Source organism: Trichomonas vaginalis, chromosome III, assembly GCF_026262505.1.
Source record: "Trichomonas vaginalis G3 chromosome III, whole genome shotgun sequence".
In the NCBI taxonomy this organism is placed as follows: domain Eukaryota; phylum Parabasalia; order Trichomonadida; family Trichomonadidae; genus Trichomonas; species Trichomonas vaginalis.
In genome coordinates this window covers 21781530-21803996 of record NC_067205.1, presented here as the reverse complement: position 1 = coordinate 21803996, position 22467 = coordinate 21781530, and the positions used below count along the sequence as shown (strand labels likewise).

General features: G+C 32.9%; 13 protein-coding genes and 2 pseudogenes across 15 annotated transcripts, besides 2 other annotated features; 5 read left to right on the top strand and 10 right to left on the bottom strand.

Moving 5' to 3' along the window:
- Window positions 1-8529: part of a mobile genetic element that runs on past the window's edge.
- Window positions 171-1031, bottom strand: TVAGG3_0740740 (uncharacterized protein; the record flags this gene model as incomplete). The annotated part of the gene is made up of 1 exon (XM_051244875.1): window positions 171-1031. The coding sequence occupies one exon, from the start codon at window positions 1029-1031 to the stop codon at window positions 171-173; it is 861 nt and encodes a 286-aa protein (XP_051091462.1).
- TVAGG3_0740730 (His-Me finger endonucleases family) lies at window positions 1057-1641 on the bottom strand (the record flags this gene model as incomplete). Its single annotated transcript, XM_051244874.1, has 1 exon — window positions 1057-1641. One exon carries the CDS (start codon window positions 1639-1641, stop codon window positions 1057-1059), a length of 585 nt encoding a protein of 194 aa, XP_051091461.1.
- Window positions 1687-2271, bottom strand: TVAGG3_0740720 (phage tail repeat-like family; the record flags this gene model as incomplete). Its single annotated transcript, XM_051244873.1, has 1 exon — window positions 1687-2271. The coding sequence occupies one exon, from the start codon at window positions 2269-2271 to the stop codon at window positions 1687-1689; it is 585 nt and encodes a 194-aa protein (XP_051091460.1).
- On the bottom strand, window positions 2290-2445 carry TVAGG3_0740710 (uncharacterized protein; the record flags this gene model as incomplete). The annotated part of the gene is made up of 1 exon (XM_051244872.1): window positions 2290-2445. One exon carries the CDS (start codon window positions 2443-2445, stop codon window positions 2290-2292), a length of 156 nt encoding a protein of 51 aa, XP_051091459.1.
- TVAGG3_0740700 (uncharacterized protein) lies at window positions 2663-2764 on the bottom strand (the record flags this gene model as incomplete). Its single annotated transcript, XM_051244871.1, has 1 exon — window positions 2663-2764. A coding segment is annotated over one exon (102 nt), but the record flags the coding sequence as incomplete, so codon positions are not given.
- TVAGG3_0740690 lies at window positions 6954-7770 on the bottom strand (annotated as a pseudogene). Its single transcript has one exon. A coding segment is annotated over exon 1 (817 nt).
- A 362-nt stretch (window positions 8530-8891) lies between the features above and the next one.
- TVAGG3_0740670 (uncharacterized protein) lies at window positions 8892-9107 on the bottom strand (the record flags this gene model as incomplete). Its single annotated transcript, XM_051244870.1, has 1 exon — window positions 8892-9107. One exon carries the CDS (start codon window positions 9105-9107, stop codon window positions 8892-8894), a length of 216 nt encoding a protein of 71 aa, XP_051091457.1.
- Window positions 9108-11039: 1932 nt separating this feature from the next.
- TVAGG3_0740660 (uncharacterized protein) lies at window positions 11040-11902 on the top strand (the record flags this gene model as incomplete). Its single annotated transcript, XM_051244869.1, has 1 exon — window positions 11040-11902. A coding segment is annotated over one exon (863 nt), but the record flags the coding sequence as incomplete, so codon positions are not given.
- Window positions 11903-12026: 124 nt separating this feature from the next.
- TVAGG3_0740650 (uncharacterized protein) lies at window positions 12027-12680 on the top strand (the record flags this gene model as incomplete). The annotated part of the gene is made up of 1 exon (XM_051244868.1): window positions 12027-12680. The coding sequence occupies one exon, from the start codon at window positions 12027-12029 to the stop codon at window positions 12678-12680; it is 654 nt and encodes a 217-aa protein (XP_051091455.1).
- Window positions 12681-15907: 3227 nt separating this feature from the next.
- Window positions 15908-22467: part of a mobile genetic element that runs on past the window's edge.
- On the top strand, window positions 16323-17049 carry TVAGG3_0740640 (uncharacterized protein; the record flags this gene model as incomplete). The annotated part of the gene is made up of 1 exon (XM_051244867.1): window positions 16323-17049. A coding segment is annotated over one exon (727 nt), but the record flags the coding sequence as incomplete, so codon positions are not given.
- On the top strand, window positions 17255-17938 carry TVAGG3_0740630 (uncharacterized protein; the record flags this gene model as incomplete). The annotated part of the gene is made up of 1 exon (XM_051244866.1): window positions 17255-17938. The coding sequence occupies one exon, from the start codon at window positions 17255-17257 to the stop codon at window positions 17936-17938; it is 684 nt and encodes a 227-aa protein (XP_051091453.1).
- On the bottom strand, window positions 18766-19533 carry TVAGG3_0740620 (organellar and viral DNA polymerase type B; the record flags this gene model as incomplete). The annotated part of the gene is made up of 1 exon (XM_051244865.1): window positions 18766-19533. One exon carries the CDS (start codon window positions 19531-19533, stop codon window positions 18766-18768), a length of 768 nt encoding a protein of 255 aa, XP_051091452.1.
- Window positions 19972-20445, top strand: TVAGG3_0740610 (uncharacterized protein; the record flags this gene model as incomplete). The annotated part of the gene is made up of 1 exon (XM_051244864.1): window positions 19972-20445. One exon carries the CDS (start codon window positions 19972-19974, stop codon window positions 20443-20445), a length of 474 nt encoding a protein of 157 aa, XP_051091451.1.
- On the bottom strand, window positions 20735-21428 carry TVAGG3_0740600 (annotated as a pseudogene). The gene has a single exon. A coding segment is annotated over exon 1 (694 nt).
- Window positions 21757-22314, bottom strand: TVAGG3_0740590 (organellar and viral DNA polymerase type B; the record flags this gene model as incomplete). The annotated part of the gene is made up of 1 exon (XM_001291954.1): window positions 21757-22314. One exon carries the CDS (start codon window positions 22312-22314, stop codon window positions 21757-21759), a length of 558 nt encoding a protein of 185 aa, XP_001291955.1.

The window sequence follows — 22467 nt, the reverse complement described above, 5'->3', positions numbered from 1 at the left end:
ACCGCCGGAATTCCGCGGGTTGCTTTTTTTATACAAAATTCAAGAGTTTTGTGTGTTTTCTACGATGTTGTCAAAATGTCATGTTGTCACACTTTTTCAGAGAAGTTAAAATGACCGAGGCACATAGGCACATAGGCACACCTAAAAACCATCTAACCAAAACTCATTTTTCAGTACTTTTTCAGCACTTCTCCGTAGTTATATATGAAAGACAATTCGAGATAAAAGTCGTAGTACAATGGAACAATATGTTGCACACCATTTGTTGTGAACCAAACTTGAAAGTCAGAGAAACTGTTACTAGGTGGTTCGTAGAATTTAGAAGCAAAGTCATAAAAGTCCTTACCAATACAAAGAAAACTATTGTTGCTTGAACTGAAACTTGCATGACATATAACATTTTGAGGGTCAAACACGTTTCTATAAACTGTCAAATCTGCTGGTGGAAGTATAAACCAGAACGGACCGTCAGGTGGTAATGGTTCGTTCTGGTTTAGTAACCGAAGAAATTGTGCCCAAGAACGTTTGTCTACTTGCCAAAATAAAAACTGTGTATCTCTTGGAGGGTTATTTTCAATCCTTTGAAATGAAACTGTGGAGTTCATCTTGTCATATTCTAGTTTCAGATAGTATGTTCCATTTAGTAAAGAATCGTATTTTTCTTGAAATTCCCAGTAGTATTTGTTTATTTGAGTTTGAAAGTCATTTAGAGTCTTCTCAAGACTTTCGTCTGAACGAACTGTAAAGATTCTCATTTCATCAAATTTGTCTAGTAGACCATCAGAACCTCTATACTGACCGTGAAAATATACTGCAAACATAAACGCGTTAGTTCTTTTTGAAAACAAAACTCTTCTAAATCCTATTGCCTTTGCATCTGAAGGACTTTGAAGCCAACGAATTGGAAAGTCAAAGCGGTAGGAGCCGGATGAAATTTCTTCATCTGATATAGTCCTACCGGCATTTGTAAAGATATAGTCTAACGGTTTTGTATCTGCTGCTTTTGTTCTTTGTTTTTCAACCTGAAGCATTTAATATATGTAAAAATATATTGTTTTAAAATGGTATGCCATATAGCTTCTTGAATTTGTTAAGAAATATTTGAACGTATTTTCCATCTGTATCTCTAGCGTTTACATAAGCATAGCCCGCCTTAGTAAAACATACTTGTAATTTTCTATAGTTTACGCCGGTATAAAAGTAGAAAGAGTCTTGTTCTTCGCTATAGTAGTAAAACTCCAACGTATGCTTACCATAGTCTGTAATTTCAATTGCTTCATCTTCTAGTTCGTCGACAAATTCGAATACAATATCTCCAATTTTGCCTATGTTCTTATTGTTTTCAGAACGAGTGACCCAGCGTAAGTTTTCAAGTCTATTGTCGTTTCTTATACGGTTTATATGGTCTACAAGAGGTAGATTGTTAGGGTTCGGTATAAAATGAGTTGCAATGACAACATGTTTAAAATAGTGTTTTCCACCCATCTTCATAATAGCATATCCGTATTTTTGCTCCCATTCGCTTAAAACTCTTTTTGTCTTTTTGTTTCTGACTTCAAATGACTCACAACAGTGAATTTCATATTTCTCATCTAACAAACAAGTTTCCCAACGGTCTTCTCCAACAAACTCGGCGTACATTTCAAATAAAATAAAAAAATATATTTTAAAAAAAATGTTTTTTCTTTACTTTACGTAACCGCCTGCTGCCAAAAGTCTTTGACGCCAACCCATACCAGCTAATGAAGGTTGACTTGGTTTAGTCTGGAGACTAACCTTTGGTTTTGGTTTATCTTCAGTTTTTGGCTCCCCTTCTTCTATCGGTCTTTCGTCACTTTTCGGTTCACCTGACTTTACTTCACTTGCAGGTATGGTTGTGTCGTCAACATCTTCATAAATATCATATGCCATTTGTTTTTGTTTTCCTTTCAACTTTTTGTGTTTGTTGTAAAGTTTAGAATATTTCGACTCTAAGTCAATGAGATGTTCTATAATGAACTGTTGGTCCGTGAAGTATACCTTCCCATCTGTTGTCTCTTTAACTCCTTCAGACTTCAATATTTTATTTGTGAGAGTCTGTTTCTTTTTTGAGATACTAGCCGTTCCATTTCTATGAAAAGTGACTTTGTAGTTAGGGTTTGTATTTCCAGACCTGGCACTTTCTATTATTGAATTTTTCTCTTCATCTGTAAGTTCTTTGACAGGTTTTGACAATGGTTCTGAACTTTTTGTTTGTGGTGTCAAATCTACCGTTTCAACTTCTTCGGTCATTTCATCTCAGTAAAAATTTTAGTTTGTTTTGTTTTCAACTGGTTGTTTAGGTTTTTTAAGTCGGTCTAAAACTTCCTGAGGTATAGGAAGAACTTGACAAACACGTGGTTGTGTAACTGCTGGAAGTCGACAAATCCATCTTGAACCCATTTGTCTCAATGCTGTATTGTTCATTTCATCTCAGTAAAAAAATTTACATTCCCCACGTTTGAGGTGGTTGAGGTTGGTTATTGTTTACCCATTGTTGTGCATGGTTATATCCTCTGTTAAAAATCTTTCACCTTGGTCCATGTAGTGTCCTGCTTGGTTATAGTAGTCATTTGCTTTGTTATAGTAGTTTCCTGCTTCTCTTCCTACATTGTCCATCCATCCTTGAACTTTTCCTCTTGTTTCAGGATTTGGAATAAGATTTGCTGCATCTCGTGCTACATCCCAACCTTTCTGTACAGTTTGTATAATAGGCTGTGCTTTCTCTTTCAGTATACCTAATGTACTCAAAATCTTCCTTCCAACTCCAAATACACCTCTGGCTATTGTTCCACTGCGGGCAAAAATCTGGATGCAACTCCTGCTAATGCGCCAAATAAACCCATTTCTTATAGGGTAAAAATGACGAATCCAAACAAGGACCCCTATGTTTCTAAGGCAACAAAGAAAGCACTCATGATAAAAATCTTTAGTTCAACACCAAATGCTTGGTTTATGGATATCTTGGAAAACATTCCGAGGTATAGAGAAGATGGACCACCATACTGGCTAATATTTGTCGGTCAAAACACAAGATACTGTGAAGCCATACCATTACAGTCCAAAAATATTTTAGATGTGAAAACTGCTTTGACAATATTCGTTGACAAATACCATCCAACAAAACTGACATCTGACTGTGAAAGTTCTTTCAAATCAGACGATATTAAAAACTATCTGCGTTCAAAAAATGTAAACCAATATTTCATTGTCGACCAAAACCATTCTGCTCTTGGTGTCATTGACAGTTGTATAAAAATCTTAAGAGACTTAAACCAACCACAAGGTGGTGAAGCAAATGAAATGTCATATGACGACAAGTATAGACACTTCTCCATGGCAAAGATGAGACAAGTTTTAAATATTTACAATAGCCGTAAACAAAAAGGTTTGGGAAACCACTCCCCCGAAGAAATGAAAAACAACCCCGACTTAGAGAAAGACTATATATTTAATAGTTTAGTCAAAAGAGACAAACAAGAAAGAATGCCAGGCTTCAAACTTAAGAAAGGTGACAAAGTAAAAATAGAAATACCTAAACGCGACCCATATGAAAATACTATTGACTATGACAACAATGGGAACTCGACAGGTACTCGCATTCGTGTTCGTAAAAATAGAAGAAAGTATACAAGAGAATATTATGAAGTTTTAGGCAAACATGGCAAAATGTACAGACTGCAAGCAGAAGATAAAACTACTATTGTCAGACCTCGTTTCAAACTTGTCAAAGTTCAAGGTGGTATACTTTCAAAGACAGTTCCTAACAAATATAAGACAACTCCTGACGAATATGCTAAAGAAGTTGAAAATGACGACTAAGCATTTCTATACCATGCGTAAACTGTCATGTAAGGTGGCATGTAGTCTTTACTTTGTCCCGTTGTTTGCGTATATCCTGAAACGCGATGTGTATGGATTCCTCCTACATCAGTGTTATTCCAGTAACAATTTATAGCAAACTTAACGTCCTCTTTAACATCATATCCTTTACCTTTTGTCATTCCTGACCAATCCCAAAATCTATGACTATGCAAACCTGCTTGAGATGTACTTAAATTTATGTAGTGACTGTGTGCAGGTAAATTTTCACCTGAAATCGTTTTACTTCCACCTGTTTCCTTTGAAGAGTTTGCACAATACAAAAACCTGTCGACTATTTGAGTCCAAGTTCCAAAACCAAGTACTACTTCTGGTCTGGTAGAGTTCATTGACGTATAAATAGAACCTATAGGATATACTGTTTGAAGTATTTCTGTCTTTAATGTTTGAAGCTCTGTTTTGTCTGCTTTCTTGTCTAACATTGCGGGTAGTTCATATGCTTCAAAGTTTCTGGCATGACTTTCAATGTTCCTGCAACTCTTATCTAAATTGTTAAGAGTATCTTTTACGCTTGTACTCGGATTCTCTAAAGGTGCACTTGAACCAAGGTCAAAGTTCAGTATTATGTCGTCTGCTCTAACAGTTGTAAAACTTGTATGTGTATGGTTCTTGTCTGCTTTCTTCTCTAACTCATCGTTAACATAAGTTTTATCTGCTTTAAGGTCTAAACATCCTGAAACCCATCCTGTATCGGCTTTAGTTTTTAAAATCTTCGATGTCCGTTCATGGTACCATTCAACCATTTCTTTAATTTTTTCATCTTTTTCATCCACATATTCCTTATCTGCCTTCTTCACTAACGCACTAGCCATACAACCCCTATCTACTTTCTCCTCTAACTCACTGTTGACATATGTTTTGTCAGCTTTCTTTTCAAGGCTAACGTTTAAGTCTGTTATTTCAGATATAGAATGTGTATGTCCAACGTCACTTTTACTGTTTAAGGTTTTCTTGTAAGTTTGTAATATTTGCAATGGTATGTGTATGAGTCTTTTTAGAATATTCTTTGTCAGCTCTTGTCACTTCACTTGACATTTTATTGTCAACATATGTTTTGTCTGCTAGTTCAGGATGAGTATGTTCTTTCGTTGCATATGTTGCATCTGCTCTGTCATGTTCTTCTTGAACTTTTTCAATGACATACTCTTTGTCAGCTTTGTTGTCAATATCTGCTTTCAAAAGAAGTTCATCTATAGGTTTCTCGTTTAAAGTTCCTTTTGTTGGATTTATACAAACAGTATGGTTCTTACTGTCTTGAAACAGAAACTCGTCTGTCAATGGGTTTAATGTCAGTTTTAAGTTTCCTTCTTTCAATGACTCAGATATCTTAGAATAGTTTGAAAAGTTTGTTGTGTTCTTATTTAGAGCTTGTATAATGAGTTGTCGGTTGTGTTTTATTTCTCTCATAGACGCTGTATCTTTCGACATTTTTATTCTAGATAAAATATGCTTTCAATAGAAAAAGAAAATTCAAGAGTTGCTACAACTAAACCATTAGATGAACTTTTTACGAATGTCGGTCAAAAGTTTGAGACAGAGACCGTAAAGCATGAAGGCTATCGTTTTGACTACCCATTGAGATGGTTAAGAGACCCATCCGTCACAAAAGCTATTGGCTTTCGTAGAATGAAATTCATTTCAGAAGCCATACATTTTCCCATTTACGGTCGCTTTTGAAGTTCGATACTATAACAAAGAAAAAACGTACGTATGAGAAATTTGAACAGGAAAACTTTTTACAAGTGAATTTGCTGTAAAACTTAGAAACAACTCTTCAAGCTTTTCAAGAAAAAATAAACGATATCTATCTCGAATATGCAAAACAGTACAACATTGACGAAGGAGAGTACCATCTCGATATTATATATGACAGGAAAAATGCAACTGTTAAAATCAATAGAATAGAAGACCTTGGAGAAGACGTTTATATTTCTACAAAATATAACAACTTGGCATGTATAGGTTTCTGAGGATGTTAAATCAGCTGCAGCATATCCAGTACACCCAGACTTTTATGAAGTCGAAAACCCTATGGAACATATGAAAATGTTTTCGACTCAGATGCTATTATAGTTCATGCTTCATTTTCTGGTGCACAAAACTCTTTTTTATGCTTGGCAAATGACTTTTACGAAAAACCTACAAAGCTATACGAACCACAAGTGGAAGTATTTCAGACTTTCAAGTATGGTTTACTACAGATGGAAGAAAAGAATAATTCCATTATACCATTGCGTTTTACTTAGAACTTAGTTTCATATACAACTACTATCGAACGGTAAAAATATAATTTTTAATACGGTTGAGGTGTTGGATTTGGTTGCCAACTAGACTGTGTGCAGGTTCAGGCTGTTGTATAACAGGAGCTTGTTCTTCTGGTTCAGGGTCTTTAGTATAATACCAACGAACTGACCTACCCTTTTACCAATATTTTTGACACCGTTCCATACTCCCCTTCCTACGGTTTTTATTCCATTCCATATACCTCTTCCAACATTTCGAAAGAAGTTTCCTATCTTACTGAAGAAACCCATTTTACTATATGTAAAATCTAATGTCCGCCTAGTCTCTTACGTTTTCCTGTTGAGTTCCATAGCATTCTTTAACTGGAGCTCATACATTCTGTTTCTCCTCTGGTAGAAAACATATTTCTGGGTCAACTCCTGTGTTTGCGTCATCTGCATAAAGTTGTTTATATCCACTTCAGGGTTTGTATAAAACTCTTTCCATCTCATATTTGCATACCATGTGGGCAAACCTAACGCAGCGTCATTTGACATGGCAGTTTGCATTGTACATCTGTTGGCACTTGACCATAGTTTGCCATTGCAGTTTGTATTCTAACTTCATTTGGAATATTCTCTGGGTTTGGTTGTCCAGGTTGCTGTGCATTTGCTAAGTTCTGTGCGTCCATTTAATATTAGATAAAAATATCTCTTACGAGTACATATACTGGACATTTGCAGGCATTGGTTCATCTTCATATTCTCTATATCTTTCTGCCACGTCAAATAAATAAATGACACAATGGAAAAAACCTAAAACAAGTAGTCCTATTTCAAACCACATTTACTTACTAGTAAAATTTCTTTGTTATGACACTTTTTCCGGTTTATAGGACCTCTCTCATATTCTATCTTGTCGTATCTAAACTCATAGTCATATGTCCTCTAACCATCTCATGACACTTTCCAAACCACTTTTATCGGATGTAAAGTAAAAGCATGGACAGTTATGTAAAACGTCTAAAGTTTCTAAAGAGTCTCTCAAAGTCCAGTCTGCTTGGTATTGAAAATCGTATGTGTTAAAGAACGGCGGGTCTACTATAAAGAAAACATTTTCCTTGTTTTTATATTTTTCATACAACTCTGTCCAACGACATCTCACAAACTCTATACCCTCAGTATATTTTTCTATGTCCTCTTTGAAAACCTTTGTATAGTTAAGATATAAAACGTTTGACATAAGTGTTTCAATGTCATGAACTCTTATAGAACCACTATATAATAGTCTAGCAGATATACTATCCCAGTCTATATATTCTGCTTTTTTCAAAACCTCTCTGACAGTATTTTTCTTATCTAATGGTATACGTTCCATCTTACCTATAGGTATCTTTTCTTTTAACTCTTTCAATATTTTGTTTGTGTCTGGTATATGTTTGAGACGGTTCATATAGTTGTCGAAGTCATTGCATATAATCTTTGAGTCAGGAAATACAGTATGGCACAAATGGGATATATAGAAACTTCCACCGAACAAATCTACAAATGTTAGACCATTCGGTAGTTTCTTAAGTTCTCTCAATAGAATATCTTTACATCTACTCTTATTTCCAAAGAACGGTAACGGTGGTTTTGTAAAATTCATTTATATATATATAAAAATGTTTTTTTCCTGAAAAGTGACAGAAAAGTGACAAAACATTTACGATGAAGAAGTTTCGACAAAACATTTACGAAGAAATCATGAGTTTTCTACCCTCTTGAATTTTCATGAAATTTACACCAAAAATATATTTTATGTTAGAATGTTAGATCTAACATGTTTTCTAACATGTTTTCTAACATCGTAGAAAACTCTTGAAAATCATGAAATTTACACCAAAAAATAATGTTTATGTTAGAATGTTAGATCTAACCTTCTACCCTAAATTATATTTTTGGGTCCTTTACGCTCATTACGAAGAAGTCTTGACAAAACATATACGATGAAGAAGTTTCGACAAAACATTTACGAAGAAATCATGAGTTTTCTACGATGTTAGAAAACATGTTAGAAAACATGTTAGATCTAACATTCTAACATAAAATATATTTTTGTCTGATTTTACGAAGAAGTCTTGACAAAACATTTACGAAGAAGTCTTGACAAAACATTTACGATGAAGTCTTGACAAAACATTTACGATGAAATTCATGACAAAACATTTACGAAGAAATCATGACAAAAAAGTCAACGGCTGGTCGGCTGGGGTTCGGTCCTCCTCTTGGGTCTTGGGAAAAATTCTTAGGGCTGGAAGCCCTCCGAATAAAAACTTCATTTATACTAAACATCTTCAGGGCTAGAAGGCACGAAGTGCCTGGAAGCCCCACTACCTTTTTTTTTTTTTTTTTTTTTTTTTTTTTTTTTTTTTTTATTTTTAAAATTGGTTTCATTTATCATTAAATAAAAATTAGAATATAAGTGATGAAATATATTTTTTTAATTAATATTAAATCAGAAATGGCGGCAGGATTCTTTAAAAAATTATGGGATGGAATTAAGAAAGCTGCGGGTTGGGTTCATAAAAAGATTATTAAACCTGTAGCAAACTTTTTAGCACCAGTAGCGAAAACGGCAGGAACTATCATAGGTGGAGTATTAGGTACTAAAGCAGGTAATCCAGCGATGGGAGCACAAGCAGGTAACGCAGTTGGTGGAATTGCTGAAGGAATACTTAATAAAATAGGAGGTAGATAGTGGAAAAATAAATTATTTTAAAATTATTTTTATCTTAGTATCGGTTGTAGTCTTTGATAAACTTTTTCTCCTTTATTTAATACTTCTCTTATTGGGGCAGCTTTTGGCGTTATTGATTCAGCAACGTCACTAATTGCTTCTTTATTCTTAAATATCCAATTTGCTCCCTTCTTCAATGTTTCCCAAACTTTACTCGCTCCTCTTTTTACTTTATCCCACAGTTTCTTAAATATACCTGCAGCCATAGTTGATTATTTCATTAAAATTAAAAAATTCATTTTCATCTTTTAATTTTGATTTTTTATTTATTAATAAATGACGACTAACGAGTGTGGTAGAATTTACGAAAAAGTGACAGTAGAAAAAGTGACACTTAACCTTAAATTTCCAAACACTATTTTTTGATTATATTTTGTTATTTATATATTTATATATGTATATATTTATATATGTATATATTTATATATTTATATATTTATATATGTATATATTTATATATGTATATATTTATATATGTATATATTTATATATGTATATATTTATATATGTATATATTTATATATGTATATATTTATATATGTATATATTTATATATGTATATATTTATATATGTATATATTTATATATGTATATATTTATATATGTATATATTTATATATGTATATATTTATATATGTATATATTTATATATGTATATATTTATATATGTATATATTTATATATGTATATATTTATATATGTATATATTTATATATGTATATATTTATATATGTATATATTTATATATGTATATATTTATATATGTATATATTTATATATGTATATATTTATATATGTATATATTTATTAGTAGCTGCTTCATGCTGCATTGAGTATTGTTGAATAATTTGAAGTAGTGGTTTTTGAAATCAGCACCCCTATGAGAGCGCTGGCGACCGAAACACCACTAGTAAGATTGTGTATTAGAAACTGCTTCATGCTGTGTTGAGTAAGCTTCGATGTCTTTGTAGGATAGCTTTCTGAGAGCGAAACAAGATAGTGTTGAAAAAAAAATTTTGAAAATCTGAGAGACTGTGCAAGAGCCAACGACCAAAACGCTACCAGTAAGATACAGCAGTAGTAGCTGCTTCATGCTGCATTGAGTATTGTTGAATAATTTGAAGTAGTGGTTTTTGAAATCAGCACCCCTATGAGAGCGCTGGCGACCGAAACACCACTAGTAAGATTGTGTATTAGAAACTGCTTCATGCTGTGTTGAGTAAGCTTCGATGTCTTTGTAGGATAGCTTTCTGAGAGCGAAACAAGATAGTGTTGAAAAAAAAATTTTGAAAATCTGAGAGACTGTGCAAGAGCCAACGACCAAAACGCTACCAGTAAGATACAGCAGTAGTAGCTGCTTCATGCTGCATTGAGTATTGTTGAATAATTTGAAGTAGTGGTTTTTGAAATCAGCACCCCTATGAGAGCGCTGGCGACCGAAACACCACTAGTAAGATTGTGTATTAGAAACTGCTTCATGCTGTGTTGAGTAAGCTTCGATGTCTTTGTAGGATAGCTTTCTGAGAGCGAAACAAGATAGTGTTGAAAAAAAAATTTTGAAAATCTGAGAGACTGTGCAAGAGCCAACGACCAAAACGCTACCAGTAAGATACAGCAGTAGTAGCTGCTTCATGCTGCATTGAGTATTGTTGAATAATTTGAAGTAGTGGTTTTTGAAATCAGCACCCCTATGAGAGCGCTGGCGACCGAAACACCACTAGTAAGATTGTGTATTAGAAACTGCTTCATGCTGTGTTGAGTAAGCTTCGATATCTTTATCAGACCACCTTTAAATTAACCACTCACATTCTCACTGTGGTCCATCTAAAATTTGTAAGCTTTATGACATAAAATTATATTATATGCAGGATCCCACCTATTACTTAATCTTTTTGGAATAAATGTTTTATAATATTTATCGATTGATTGTAATTTTTTGTATAAAAAAGTTTTTTATTTATATTAAAAATATATTTTGTTAATGATATTATCTTATAATTTGTAAATAAATCTAGTAATAAAATAACTTTAATAGTTGGTGTCACTTTTTCGAAAATTCTGGTTTTTTCGTTGATTATTTCATTAAAATTAAAAAATTCATTTTCATCTTTTAATTTTGATTTTTTATTTATTAATAAATGACGACTAACTATTTGGTGCCAAACACTAAACCAATTAATGGAAATGTATTTCATTCATTCGAAAAGATAAATGAAATATTCGCAAAGAATGATGGTAGAAGATATTATAGAGAACTTGAAAGTTCATGCTATGACTCTGATGCTCCATATTTTGATGATAAACAAACTCATTTAAGAATTACAAATCCGGCTCATGATGTGAATCAATTAGGTGACACATATATTAAACGCAAGGTTAAAGCTACGTTAATTTCAAATAAAGCTTTCACATGTGATGCCGCTTTTAAATGCATGCGTTTATTCGTTGGTTACAAATCATCAAATCAAAGCTTTAAGCAATTAGAAGTAGAAACTGAAAGAGGTGATGCCGGTTATCTTCAGATGGATTGCGCCCGTGAATCTTTCGCATTTGCAACATATAAACCGAAATCAGAAAGGAAAGTTAAAAAGTTTGTTCATTCGTTATATAATAATGTTCAAAAATATGATAACTCAGTATGTGGTAAATATATTGACCCTTCAGAAGTTTTCAAGAAAGCAAATGAAGAAGTTGATGTCACTTTTGATATGATTATTCCGGTAAATGATTTGTTAGCATTTCAGGCGTTCGATGATTATCCTAAATCATTTGGTGATATCATTCTTAAATATTATGTTTTCAGGGATACTCTAGTATTTTGTCAGGTTGACCCATTAAGAGTTGCTGATTTACAAAATTACGTTTATGAAAAGATAACTGATGAAAATTATGAAAAGATTATGAATCATGTTTATAAATATGATCGTAAATTCCAACAAATTGGACTTCCTGCCAAATTAATTACAAGCTTAGCCGCTACAACTGCTGACGCAACAGTTGATGACGTTATTATTTCATGCACAAAGATGGCAATTTTAGAGGATAAATGCATTACACCAGGATACGGTTTAATTGAAGAATAAGTTAAAGCAATACCACGTTTATTCAGTAAGGAAGATCCATTCATGATTCCAGCTCAACATATTGACGTTCGTTCACTAAATGGAGGTTGCATCACTCCTGAAGGTATCAGCTCAGATTTCTCATACGCTCTTCATAATGTTACAGATGTTGTGTTAGCATTTCCGAAGAATGCAATGCAAAGAACAGTTTTAGAAAATCCAATGCTTCGAGGTCTTCAGGTCACTATAGATTCCAGAAACTTCCCCGATCAAGCGATGACAACAGTGGGTGACATATTCTTTACACGTATGCTTCAAGCTTCTGATTTAGATGGAGTGAATGAATGCACGGAAGAATATGAGGACTCATTAACTAGACCATTGAATGCAGATGATGGCACGCCATTAGCTAGAACATGGAAAGACCAAACTTCATTCTTATGCACTATTCCAGTTCAACGTGATGGAGCGGGTATATTCTTTGATGGATTAGAAACTTTCAACTCACAAGTTACAGTACAAGTGAAAGCTTATCCAATCATTCAGGGTGAAAATGATACTTACTGTTCAAAGGTGACAAATCCTCCTCAGGTTTGGTTTACTAGGACTACATATTGGACATGGACACCGGAAGAAGGTTTGAAATATCATCCAACAGGTACACCACCACAGTATAGAAGTTCATATGATGAAATATTGATGAATAGAAATGTTTAAAATTATAAATTTATTTTTGATTAAATGGATTTAAATTCATCCACTCCTTATGAAGAATTAGCGGGAGTATATAATACATACGTAGATGATATGATTAATGAAGCATTAAGTGAAAATAGAAATAATCTCTCAAAGGAAAAATTAATGAAAATTCCATATTCTGAATGTTACTTAAATTCAATCACTGCAGCAATTGGTAAACAAAATAAAGGTAAAACATTAACGATATTAAAACAAATTATCATTATTGCTAACACTTCACCCTATTCACACGTGTTAATTTATATCAACCGTTCAGGTTCACCTTCAGATGATACATTTGAATCTTTAAAGCATTTAATCAAAATTCCAATTATTTATTTATCACAAGAAGAAGCAGAAGATTATTTAAAAAACTTTTTAATGGGGCGGTGCCATGTGAGGTGAAATTTATCATACACCGATTGGACCTTTTGCTTTCCCGAAAACATAGAATTTATATTGGGGGCCAAATATATGTGCATATATCTATACTAATCAAGCCATATTTACTTATATAGTATTGAGGAATAATGTGTTTTATATAAGATATGAATTTCAAAAATTTTGTTTTATTTCATTTTGAATACAATGAGGTATCTATATATATACTCTATATTGTGTTTTTAAACTCATTTTGGTCACATATCCATTTTTTAATCTGCATCTTATTTGAGATTTCAAATTTTTATCGACAATCATATATGATCACATCGGCATTTGGAGATACTTATCTTGTATCTCCAAATATCGATGTGATCATTGTATTTAATTGTATATTGACCAAGAGATTCCGATGCAGAATATTCAAAGTAGATAGTTTTTCCATTCTGTACACATAGGTGCAGGGTCTATCACTGGCACCCTGCACCTATATGTGCAGAATGGGAAAATCTTGCACTTTTACCTTTCGATGCGAATGTGTCAAACACTTTTCCCATTCTGCACATATATATGCAGGGTCTATCACTGGCACCCTGCACCTATATGTGCAGAATGGGAAAAGCTTGCATTTTGTTTTCGATGCGAATGTGTCGGACACAATTCCTGATTTGCTCATATATTTGCAGGGTCTATCACTAGGACCCTGCACCTATATGTGCAAATCAGGAATTGCTTGCACTTTTTCACTTGAATGTGATTCATTGAATTTCAATTCGAGAAAGGAGTTTACAAATGCAGGGTATTGTTCCTTTACCCTGCATTTGTAAACTCCTTTCTCGAATAGCTTGCACTTTTTTCAAAGAATGTTAAACATCGAATTTCAATTCGAGAAAGGAGTTTACAAATGCAGGGTAAAGGACAATACCCTGCATTTGTTAACTCCTTTCTTGTAAAACCTTCCTCCAAAAAAATATAAAGATCACATTCTTCTTAAAACTCTCAAAATCTCATTATTTCAATCTTATAATCATAAATAAACATACTCTTTCTATCTAATATTTCTCTATTCCTTAATTTTCTTATGAAATTTGTTATTTTTTATTTAATTTTTAAAATTTTCAATTTTTTTGGATAATTTTATTCAATTTTATGATAATTTATTCTATTCTCATTATATAATAATATTGTTCATTTTTATTTTTTTAATTTTTCAATGCATACGATAATTTTTAATTCAATTTTTAAACGAATGTTTTGATGGGATGAGCTTACTGAGCATAGGCTCATCCCATCAAAACATTCCCTTAAAAACTCTGGCCTTCATCGAGGCCAGAGTTTACAATTCATCAGCTCAGAGCCAAGTTCCTCGACGGTCGTCCTCATTAGGCCCGATCCGAGAGGAACTTGGCTCTTCATTAAAATCACAAGCTCTGGCCATTGCTAAGGCCAGAGCTTCGCAAACCATCCTCGGGGCCGGTTTCCTCAAAGACCGCCCTGATTCGGGGCGGCCGGAGAGGAAACCAGCCCGAGAGAGTTCCCATACGAAGCTCTGGCCCAAGCAAAGGCCAGAGCCTGCAAATACAATCCTCAGGGCCGAGTTTTGCGATGATCGTCGATCATGTCGACGGTCTCGCAAGAACTCGGCCCTGAAAGACATACAAATACAGGCTCTGGCCCTAGCAAAGGCCAGGGCTTCGCTTACTGTCCTCAGGGCCGGCTTTCTCAAATGCCGTCCTGATCTAGGGCGGCAGGAGAGGAATCCGGCCCTGGGAACATCCAAATACGAAGCTCTGGCCCAAGCAAAGGCCAGAGCCTGCAAAATACTCAATGTTCAACAATTACAAATCTCATGTCACCCAGAAAGCTATGAAGGAAGCCCTTTCTCTAGGTTAGGACTTCCTTCATAGCTTTCTGGTACTGAGTGGAGTGGTTTTGGCTTCCATTGCCGCTCACTCCAGTAAGATCACGAGATTGTACAAAAGCCACGGCAAGTGCATTCCAACACCATAAATACACTTGCCGTGGAATACGGTTGCGAGTGCCTGCTGCTTCAACCGAGATTTGCAGCAGACACTCGCAATGATAACTAAAATTCATCATAAAGCTGGGAAATGGGCCTTTTCTCAAGGTCAAAGCCCATTTCTCAGCTTTATGATATTGAAACGAACATTTTGAGAGGTTATTACTGTTTTTCCCGGAATCATCTTGAGATTCCGGGAAAGTCATAGCAAGTGTAATCTATTAGCATAGGTACACTTGCTATGACACATATATGCCAGCATCTGCTGCTTACACCCAAATAAGTAGCAGATGCTCGGCATCACATCTTGAGATCCTTATTATCTGCGTATTTTTCATTTTAATATATATAAATGTGTGTGTCTAACACAAGTCTATATGCGCCATATAAAATATACACTAATACACACATATTGATCATAATTAATAAGATATCAAACTAGAAAAACTGAGATATTACTATAAACTATATGTATTATTATTATATAGGTACCATACTATAAGGTCATATGAATATTATTGAAATTAGACACACTTTATATAATTTTATAATGTGAATAACTTGGGTCATAATTTTTTTACGTAATTCCTACACGAAATGATCGGCATTACCATAGTCTATCTGCGTGCAAAATACCAAGGAACAAATCAAATACTCACCATATCTTTTTTTAAAAAGGTCCAATCGGTGTATGGTGATTTTCACCTCACATGGCACAACCCCCTTTTTAATGTATAAAGAATTATATAATACAATCAAGAAGCAAGGATTAGAGGATAAAATTATTGATAAACAACGGGATGAATTATTTGAAACACTTTCTATTTCAAATTTTGATAGAGAATTTTTGCATTCACTCATTTTTCTAGATGATGCAGTGAAATCAAAACTAATAACAAAGGAGAAATCATATTTTAATCAGTTATTAACTCAATGTCGACACATTCAGTGTTCATTCTTTATGGCTGTTCAATATTTCAAAGCATTAAGCACAAACATTAAATCAAATCTATCAACCCTTTTCATTTTCAGTGGGTTTAGTCGTCAACAGTTGAACGTTATGCTTTATCAAGTGAATTTACCAATGACCATTAATGAACTTTACACACAATATCAGCAATTGGGTGAACATGGAAAAATAATAGTTGATTTAAATAAAGGAAGTGTTAAATTTGATTAACTTTTTATAATTAATTTTTATTTTTTATTTATAATTAAACATGACAGAAATAGCAAATCTTCTACAGGTTCCATTAAAACAAGGAACAAACAAAAAGGGTGCATATAATAGAACTATGAAAGTTCCTGATGGAATGAAAGAATTAGTTCATATTGTTGCTGGTCTTCAAAAAGATGTTAAACAAATGAGAAACGTTTTAACATTACCAGAAGCTCAAGCATATGCCAAACGTCATGGTCCAAATTGGGAAGCACACGAAGCAGACATTACGGGTCCAAATGGAAAACCTGATGGTATAAATGAAGTTTTCGTTACTGATGGTCAAGGTAATATTAAAGTCATAAATGGTTATAAATTAACTATAACTGATTATCCTAAACGTAAAGCATATAATGAACGTTATCCTATGCAATTTGATGAAAATGGAAAAGCTGTTAAACAATACATTGGAGAAGGTGAAGATGGTCCAATTAATTCATACCGTTATAATCCATATTCTTATTTCAATGAAGAATTAAATGCTATTGAAGAGGGAGCGGATGGATTACCACAATATTCTAACAAGTTTGATGGTCAATATGCAAATATTAGACCTGAAATTTCAGCTAAGAAATTCTTTAAAGTTGCTTTATTCGATCCAGTTTTCGCAAATGTTAAAGATGAACTTAAACAGCAATTCCAACCAATTATAGTAGCAAGAATTGCATCAGGTGCTTTATCTCAAGCATTCAAAGATTTAATTAAGAAACCATTATATCAGCAACGAGGTTTAACTTATGATTTAGTTAAGGAATCAGATAAAAGAAAATTTGAGAAATCAGATGATTATAAGAATGCAATTAATGAATATATTAGGTCTATTAATTACAATGAACCAGCTAAAAATCAACTTCAAGAACAAATACAGGGAATAATAGATTCAAAACTTCCGGCAAAATAAAAGTTTAAATATATTTTTTTATTCGATTATAAATGAGAAGACGTTTCACTAGTCAAAAGAACACTAACGCAAAAGCAGAGATTACGGTGGGTTATAACATAAATGATGATAAATCACGAATTATTCAAAATGTTAAAGTTAATGTTAGCCCTGAATTAACAAGGTCAGCAACTAATCCGAATTTATTAAATCAGATTTCATCTCGTGACTTACCAAAGAATGAGGAGAATGAAGAAAACCATGAGAATGAAGACCCAATCATTTTATCTGAACCTGGTAAAGAACCTGTTGAAATTCCCACTTATCCAACTTACCCCCCGCCTCTTTCATCAAACATCGAGAACCCATATAAAATAGACATTAATTCAGAATTAATGAAAATTTATCGCAATATAATAACTGATAATTATGATTCAATAATAAATTTAATTGATCAATCTGGTTTAATTATTTTGCCTTATGAATCATTAATTCACATTATCGCCATTCTTTGTGACGTTCAAGATTCAGACGTTAAGATTCAATTTTTCATAGATGATGAGGTTTCATGCTGCGGAACAGTTGCAAAAATAAATCCGATAAAGGATATTAGTACAATTAAGATAACAAAGAACGGAACAACAACTGAACTTCATTTAACATATAATGATATTTATAATAAAATAGTTGATGAATATAAAATATCACTAGAAAAATTCTTTGTTAAGGCTATTTAATATTCAAGCATTAACATTATCGAATAATAATCCTTTGAATCATAATCAATAATAATTGACCTTTCACCAGTTTCTATCGTTTGTTTTATTTCTTTTTGTTCCCCACTATCTGGATCGGTCATTGTAATTGTTTTTGTTATAGTATCAGCTTTATCTTTAACTTCAATCTTTTTTCCATCAGGATATTTAAACCAAAATTCCAAAAATTCGATATTGTCAATCTGTTCATATTTTAATCTATCAATTACATTTTTAATACCATCTGAAAATCTTATGAAATGGTCATTATATGGGTTTGATTGAACTAAATTTGAATGAAGTGAAATATAACCTGTTGATGAATATGACACTAACTCATATTTTCTGAAAACACTAAAATTTATAACATGAATGAATTTCTTATTCGTTGAATTTATGAATTCTTGAGGTAATCTTATTCTAGTTTTATTTATCACTGGAAAATAACGCTTTACCATATTTTTAATCGTAATAAAAAATGTCAATTATCAATATTATTTCGAATAATAACTGTGAATTAAATTTAACAGTTAGCGGAATTTATAATGTTACTCTCGTTTCTGTGAGCGGTAAATTTAATCCCATTCTTTTAGACCCTTCAGATTATATATCATTTATTAAAGATGACCATGATGAAAAAACGTATGATATGTATATAAATAATGTGATAGCGAAATGGGATATTAACATGATTTTAAGTTATTTAAATGAATCATTTATCGTATGGTATGAAGAAAATTTTAAATCAAAACCTGATAAACTTTTTGAACTTGATGAAATAAATAACCTTATTAAATTTCCACTGAAAATTAAATTTTGTACTCCTCATCTTCGTTCATAAGTGTTGCAGTTCTTTTGTTCAGTTCATTGAAGATTTGGTAGCGTTCAAGATTTATAGGTAATGTGCAAAGATACTTCCAGAACTGACCGCTTCTCTTCTTATAAAACTTCTTTTCACCATTATCTTTCCAAAAGCTTTCTATAAGTGCTGGGTTTCCTGTTTGCTTAAGAGCTTCCAAAATGGCTTTCTGGTCATTTGTCAGTGTGCTTTCATCTCTATATGGTCTCTTTTTTGGTTTGCCTTTCTTTACATCTGACATCGTTAAGCCTTCATATTCTGTTAAATCATACATCTTTATTTCAGTAAGATTCTTTATGTTTGTCAAGAAGAAGTCATAGTGCATTTCAACAATACCTGCAGCATTTGCTTCTATCTCTGATATAAAGTTCTCCTTCAAGAGCTGATGTAGTAATGTTCCAATATTATTGAGGTTTAACGTAGAACATTCATACTTTCCACCAAGTTTATAACATACCATCCATCTTTGTTGGGAGTTTATTTTAATCTTCTCTAAGAGTCTCATGAAAACCTTACCGAAATGTTTGTGTAAGTAGTCTCTGTTTGGTTCATCTAAAGCTTCGATGTTAAAGTCAATGAGTCTATTGCCTGTCTTAACATTCCTCTTCCTATTCTCTTCATCTTTCTTTAACCATCTCTCACCTTCTTTTGGTTTGTCGTCAATGGGACGAATGACATCGTTAGTTTTGCGAACTTGTTCTATAGCGCTCTTAAACATCTCTCTTCTCTGTTGTTTCAGTGTGTCGTCTCTTCTTCTTGTTTCACCAACGTTTGCATTTGTTATGTCAAACATTTCTCTTCTTACTTCATGAGGTACTGAACGTCTATGATATAAGTCAATAGCAACGTCATTTAAAGGAAATGCTCTTGCATGGACTTCGTCCTCGCCGCGTTGCGGCTTTATGAACTCATGAATTCTATCATAACTTATTGCACCATTATAGTCATTGAGGATGTCAGCGAGTGCTTTTTTGTTTGTTGCGTAATGCTTTGCAACATCTATATTAGCTTCTGTAAGAAGTTGTTTTATTTCCGAGTGTTCTAACTTAGACAACTTCCGATACATCTTTAGTAGGAAATAAAAAAATATTTTTTTGAAAAAATTAGATTAGATTTTTTAAGTTATTTTTCAAAATAATTTAATATTTTTATTTTAATGAAACACATGCAAGATTGCAAGTTCTTTTCATACAATGCTCTCGCTACTGCCATCAAGAATGAGTTCAATAATGCTTCAAATGTTAATGTTATCTTTAACAAGAAGTTTGTGAAAGAATCTAAGTTTGGTCAGTATGTCAGACCATTAGCTATCGTCATTGACCGCAAACGTTATACTTCACAAGAGTTAGCAGTAGTTTTGAAACAAAAGAGTTTCTTCGTGAATGTCAAAGATACTCATTATACTGTCATAAAGAACTCTAACATTGACTTCTTCAGTATTGCTTTAAATCTTTCCGAACAGAAAGAATATAAGAAGGGTGAAACAAATGTGAAATATTATCCTTCATCTCTGAAGACAATAACGAACAAAGATGTTATACAGAAATTCTTACCAAAGGTTGAAGAAGCTTCTATTGACATTGACGAAGGAAGTGAAATGGTTGAAGAAATAGACCCTGAAGCTATTTAAGCAAAAATATATTTTGGTTAGTCTTCATATGGATATTTTACAACAATTCCCCAATGTATAAACTTTTCATACGCTTTTTCATAAGCTTTATATACCTTCAGAAATTTTGCATAATCTTTAGAAGCATTTAGATATTGTTTAAATGCTTTGTATGTCTTCAGAAATTTTGCATAATCTTTTACATGTTGTTCGTTCTCTTCTTCTGTCATGAGTTCCGAATATTCTAAATTCATGTTCTTTCATATGAGATAAAATTTTATAAAAAAAAATAAAATTAGCTTAGATTTTTTTATTCTTCCTCTTTGAAGTTATCGAAATATTCTGTTATTTTTTCCTTCAGTAATGTTAAGTCTTCTTTGAATGTAAGTATTGTGCAACCTTTGATGTCATAGTGTGTTTGAGGAAGAGTATTTTTGACAATTTTCCTTTATTTGCTCATTCGGTGTCATTGAAATCGGTAAGTTTTCACGATAGAACCAGTTTCTGTCAGATTTATATATTTTAGCTAAGTCATAAAAGCTCTTGTTGTTTCTTCTGACTAAATGCAACATAACCATATCTTTATCTTCTTCTTTCTCCAACTCTTCAGTATATATCATATACTTATAACTCTTTTCCTTTCCTTTTGGTACTGAACGCGGTATTCTTTTCTGTATGCTTTTGTCTTTGGATTCAATGACTTCATCTTTTGCATGAAGTTTCTTTTCCATCTCTCCACGTTCTGCTTTATATAGTTCATCTAACATCATGAAAATATAACAAGCATAACGAGGTGAAGTCCACATTGCTACAGCATTTACTAAAAGTCTATGAACATAATAACCTTTCAAACCAAGAGCCAAATTCTTGCGATTTTCATACGGAATCTCTTCCCCCGGTTTTCCGAGGGAAGCAATCATATGAGGAAATTCTTCTAAAAGTTCTTTTGTCTGTTGGTTTTCAAACCAATGATATGCTTGCTTTGTAGAACGAAGAGCATTCATTATACTTTGCATTTGGTACATGTCATCTTTGACTGAACGAATGAGACGTAACTGTTTGTTATACTGTATGTACTCGTATTCTTCATTTATAGCTTCATGGACTATAACTGTTGTTGTGTTCTCTGATGTTGACATTACTGTCTTTACATACAAAATAAAAAAAAAATAAATAAAAATAAAATTAGCGTTATTTTTTCTGAGATAAACACTATTTCTTCACAACATTAAATTTTATCCTGTATGAAATGACTTTAAAAAGATTATTGACTGACTTCGAATACTATCTCATTGACGCACTGACAAGTTGAAAGTTTTTTCACCTCTTTTTTCACAAGCGTTTTACATGAATTGTACGATGTATATTTGAAATCCTAAACAATTTCGTAGCTTCTATTTCTTCTTTTAGTACATCGAATGTTTTAATCATGCCGAAAGTCTCTTTATATTTCTTCTTGACGTCAGACAGAAGGAAATCTTCTGCTGTTGGATAGTTTTTATTAAGAAATGTCAATATATCCATTTTATCTTCTGCTGGCTTTTCTGCTTCTTTCTTTAAGTCTGCATAGTCGTTTCGCATTCTTTCTATCTCTTTGACTGAGTAGTTATATTTTCTTATTGCTGCCTTACATTTTGAACATTGCGGCATCGTTTTTGCGTTATACATTGAAACATTACCAGCTAAAACAACTAAAGCGTCAATTGCTCTCTTCATCTCAAACATAGCGGGTCTTATTTGTTCGTTCCATACTTTGCCTCTTCTATCTTTATCTCTTATTTCCCAAACACATTTTGCAACTAATGAAACAAAGTTATCGTATGTCTTAAATTCTTCGGATTTGTAAAGGTCAGAAATATTTTTATAAACCATGTCGCAATCTTTGTCCATAACTTTATGGTTGCAATGAAAACCAAGGAATTCATAATTTACTTTACGTATGAATTTCTTAATTTCTACTGAGTCAGTTGCTTTGACTTCAATTTCGTCGAATTCAGGAATAGTTAGTTTTTGCTGCTGAATTTCAGGTAGTTTAGGCAAATG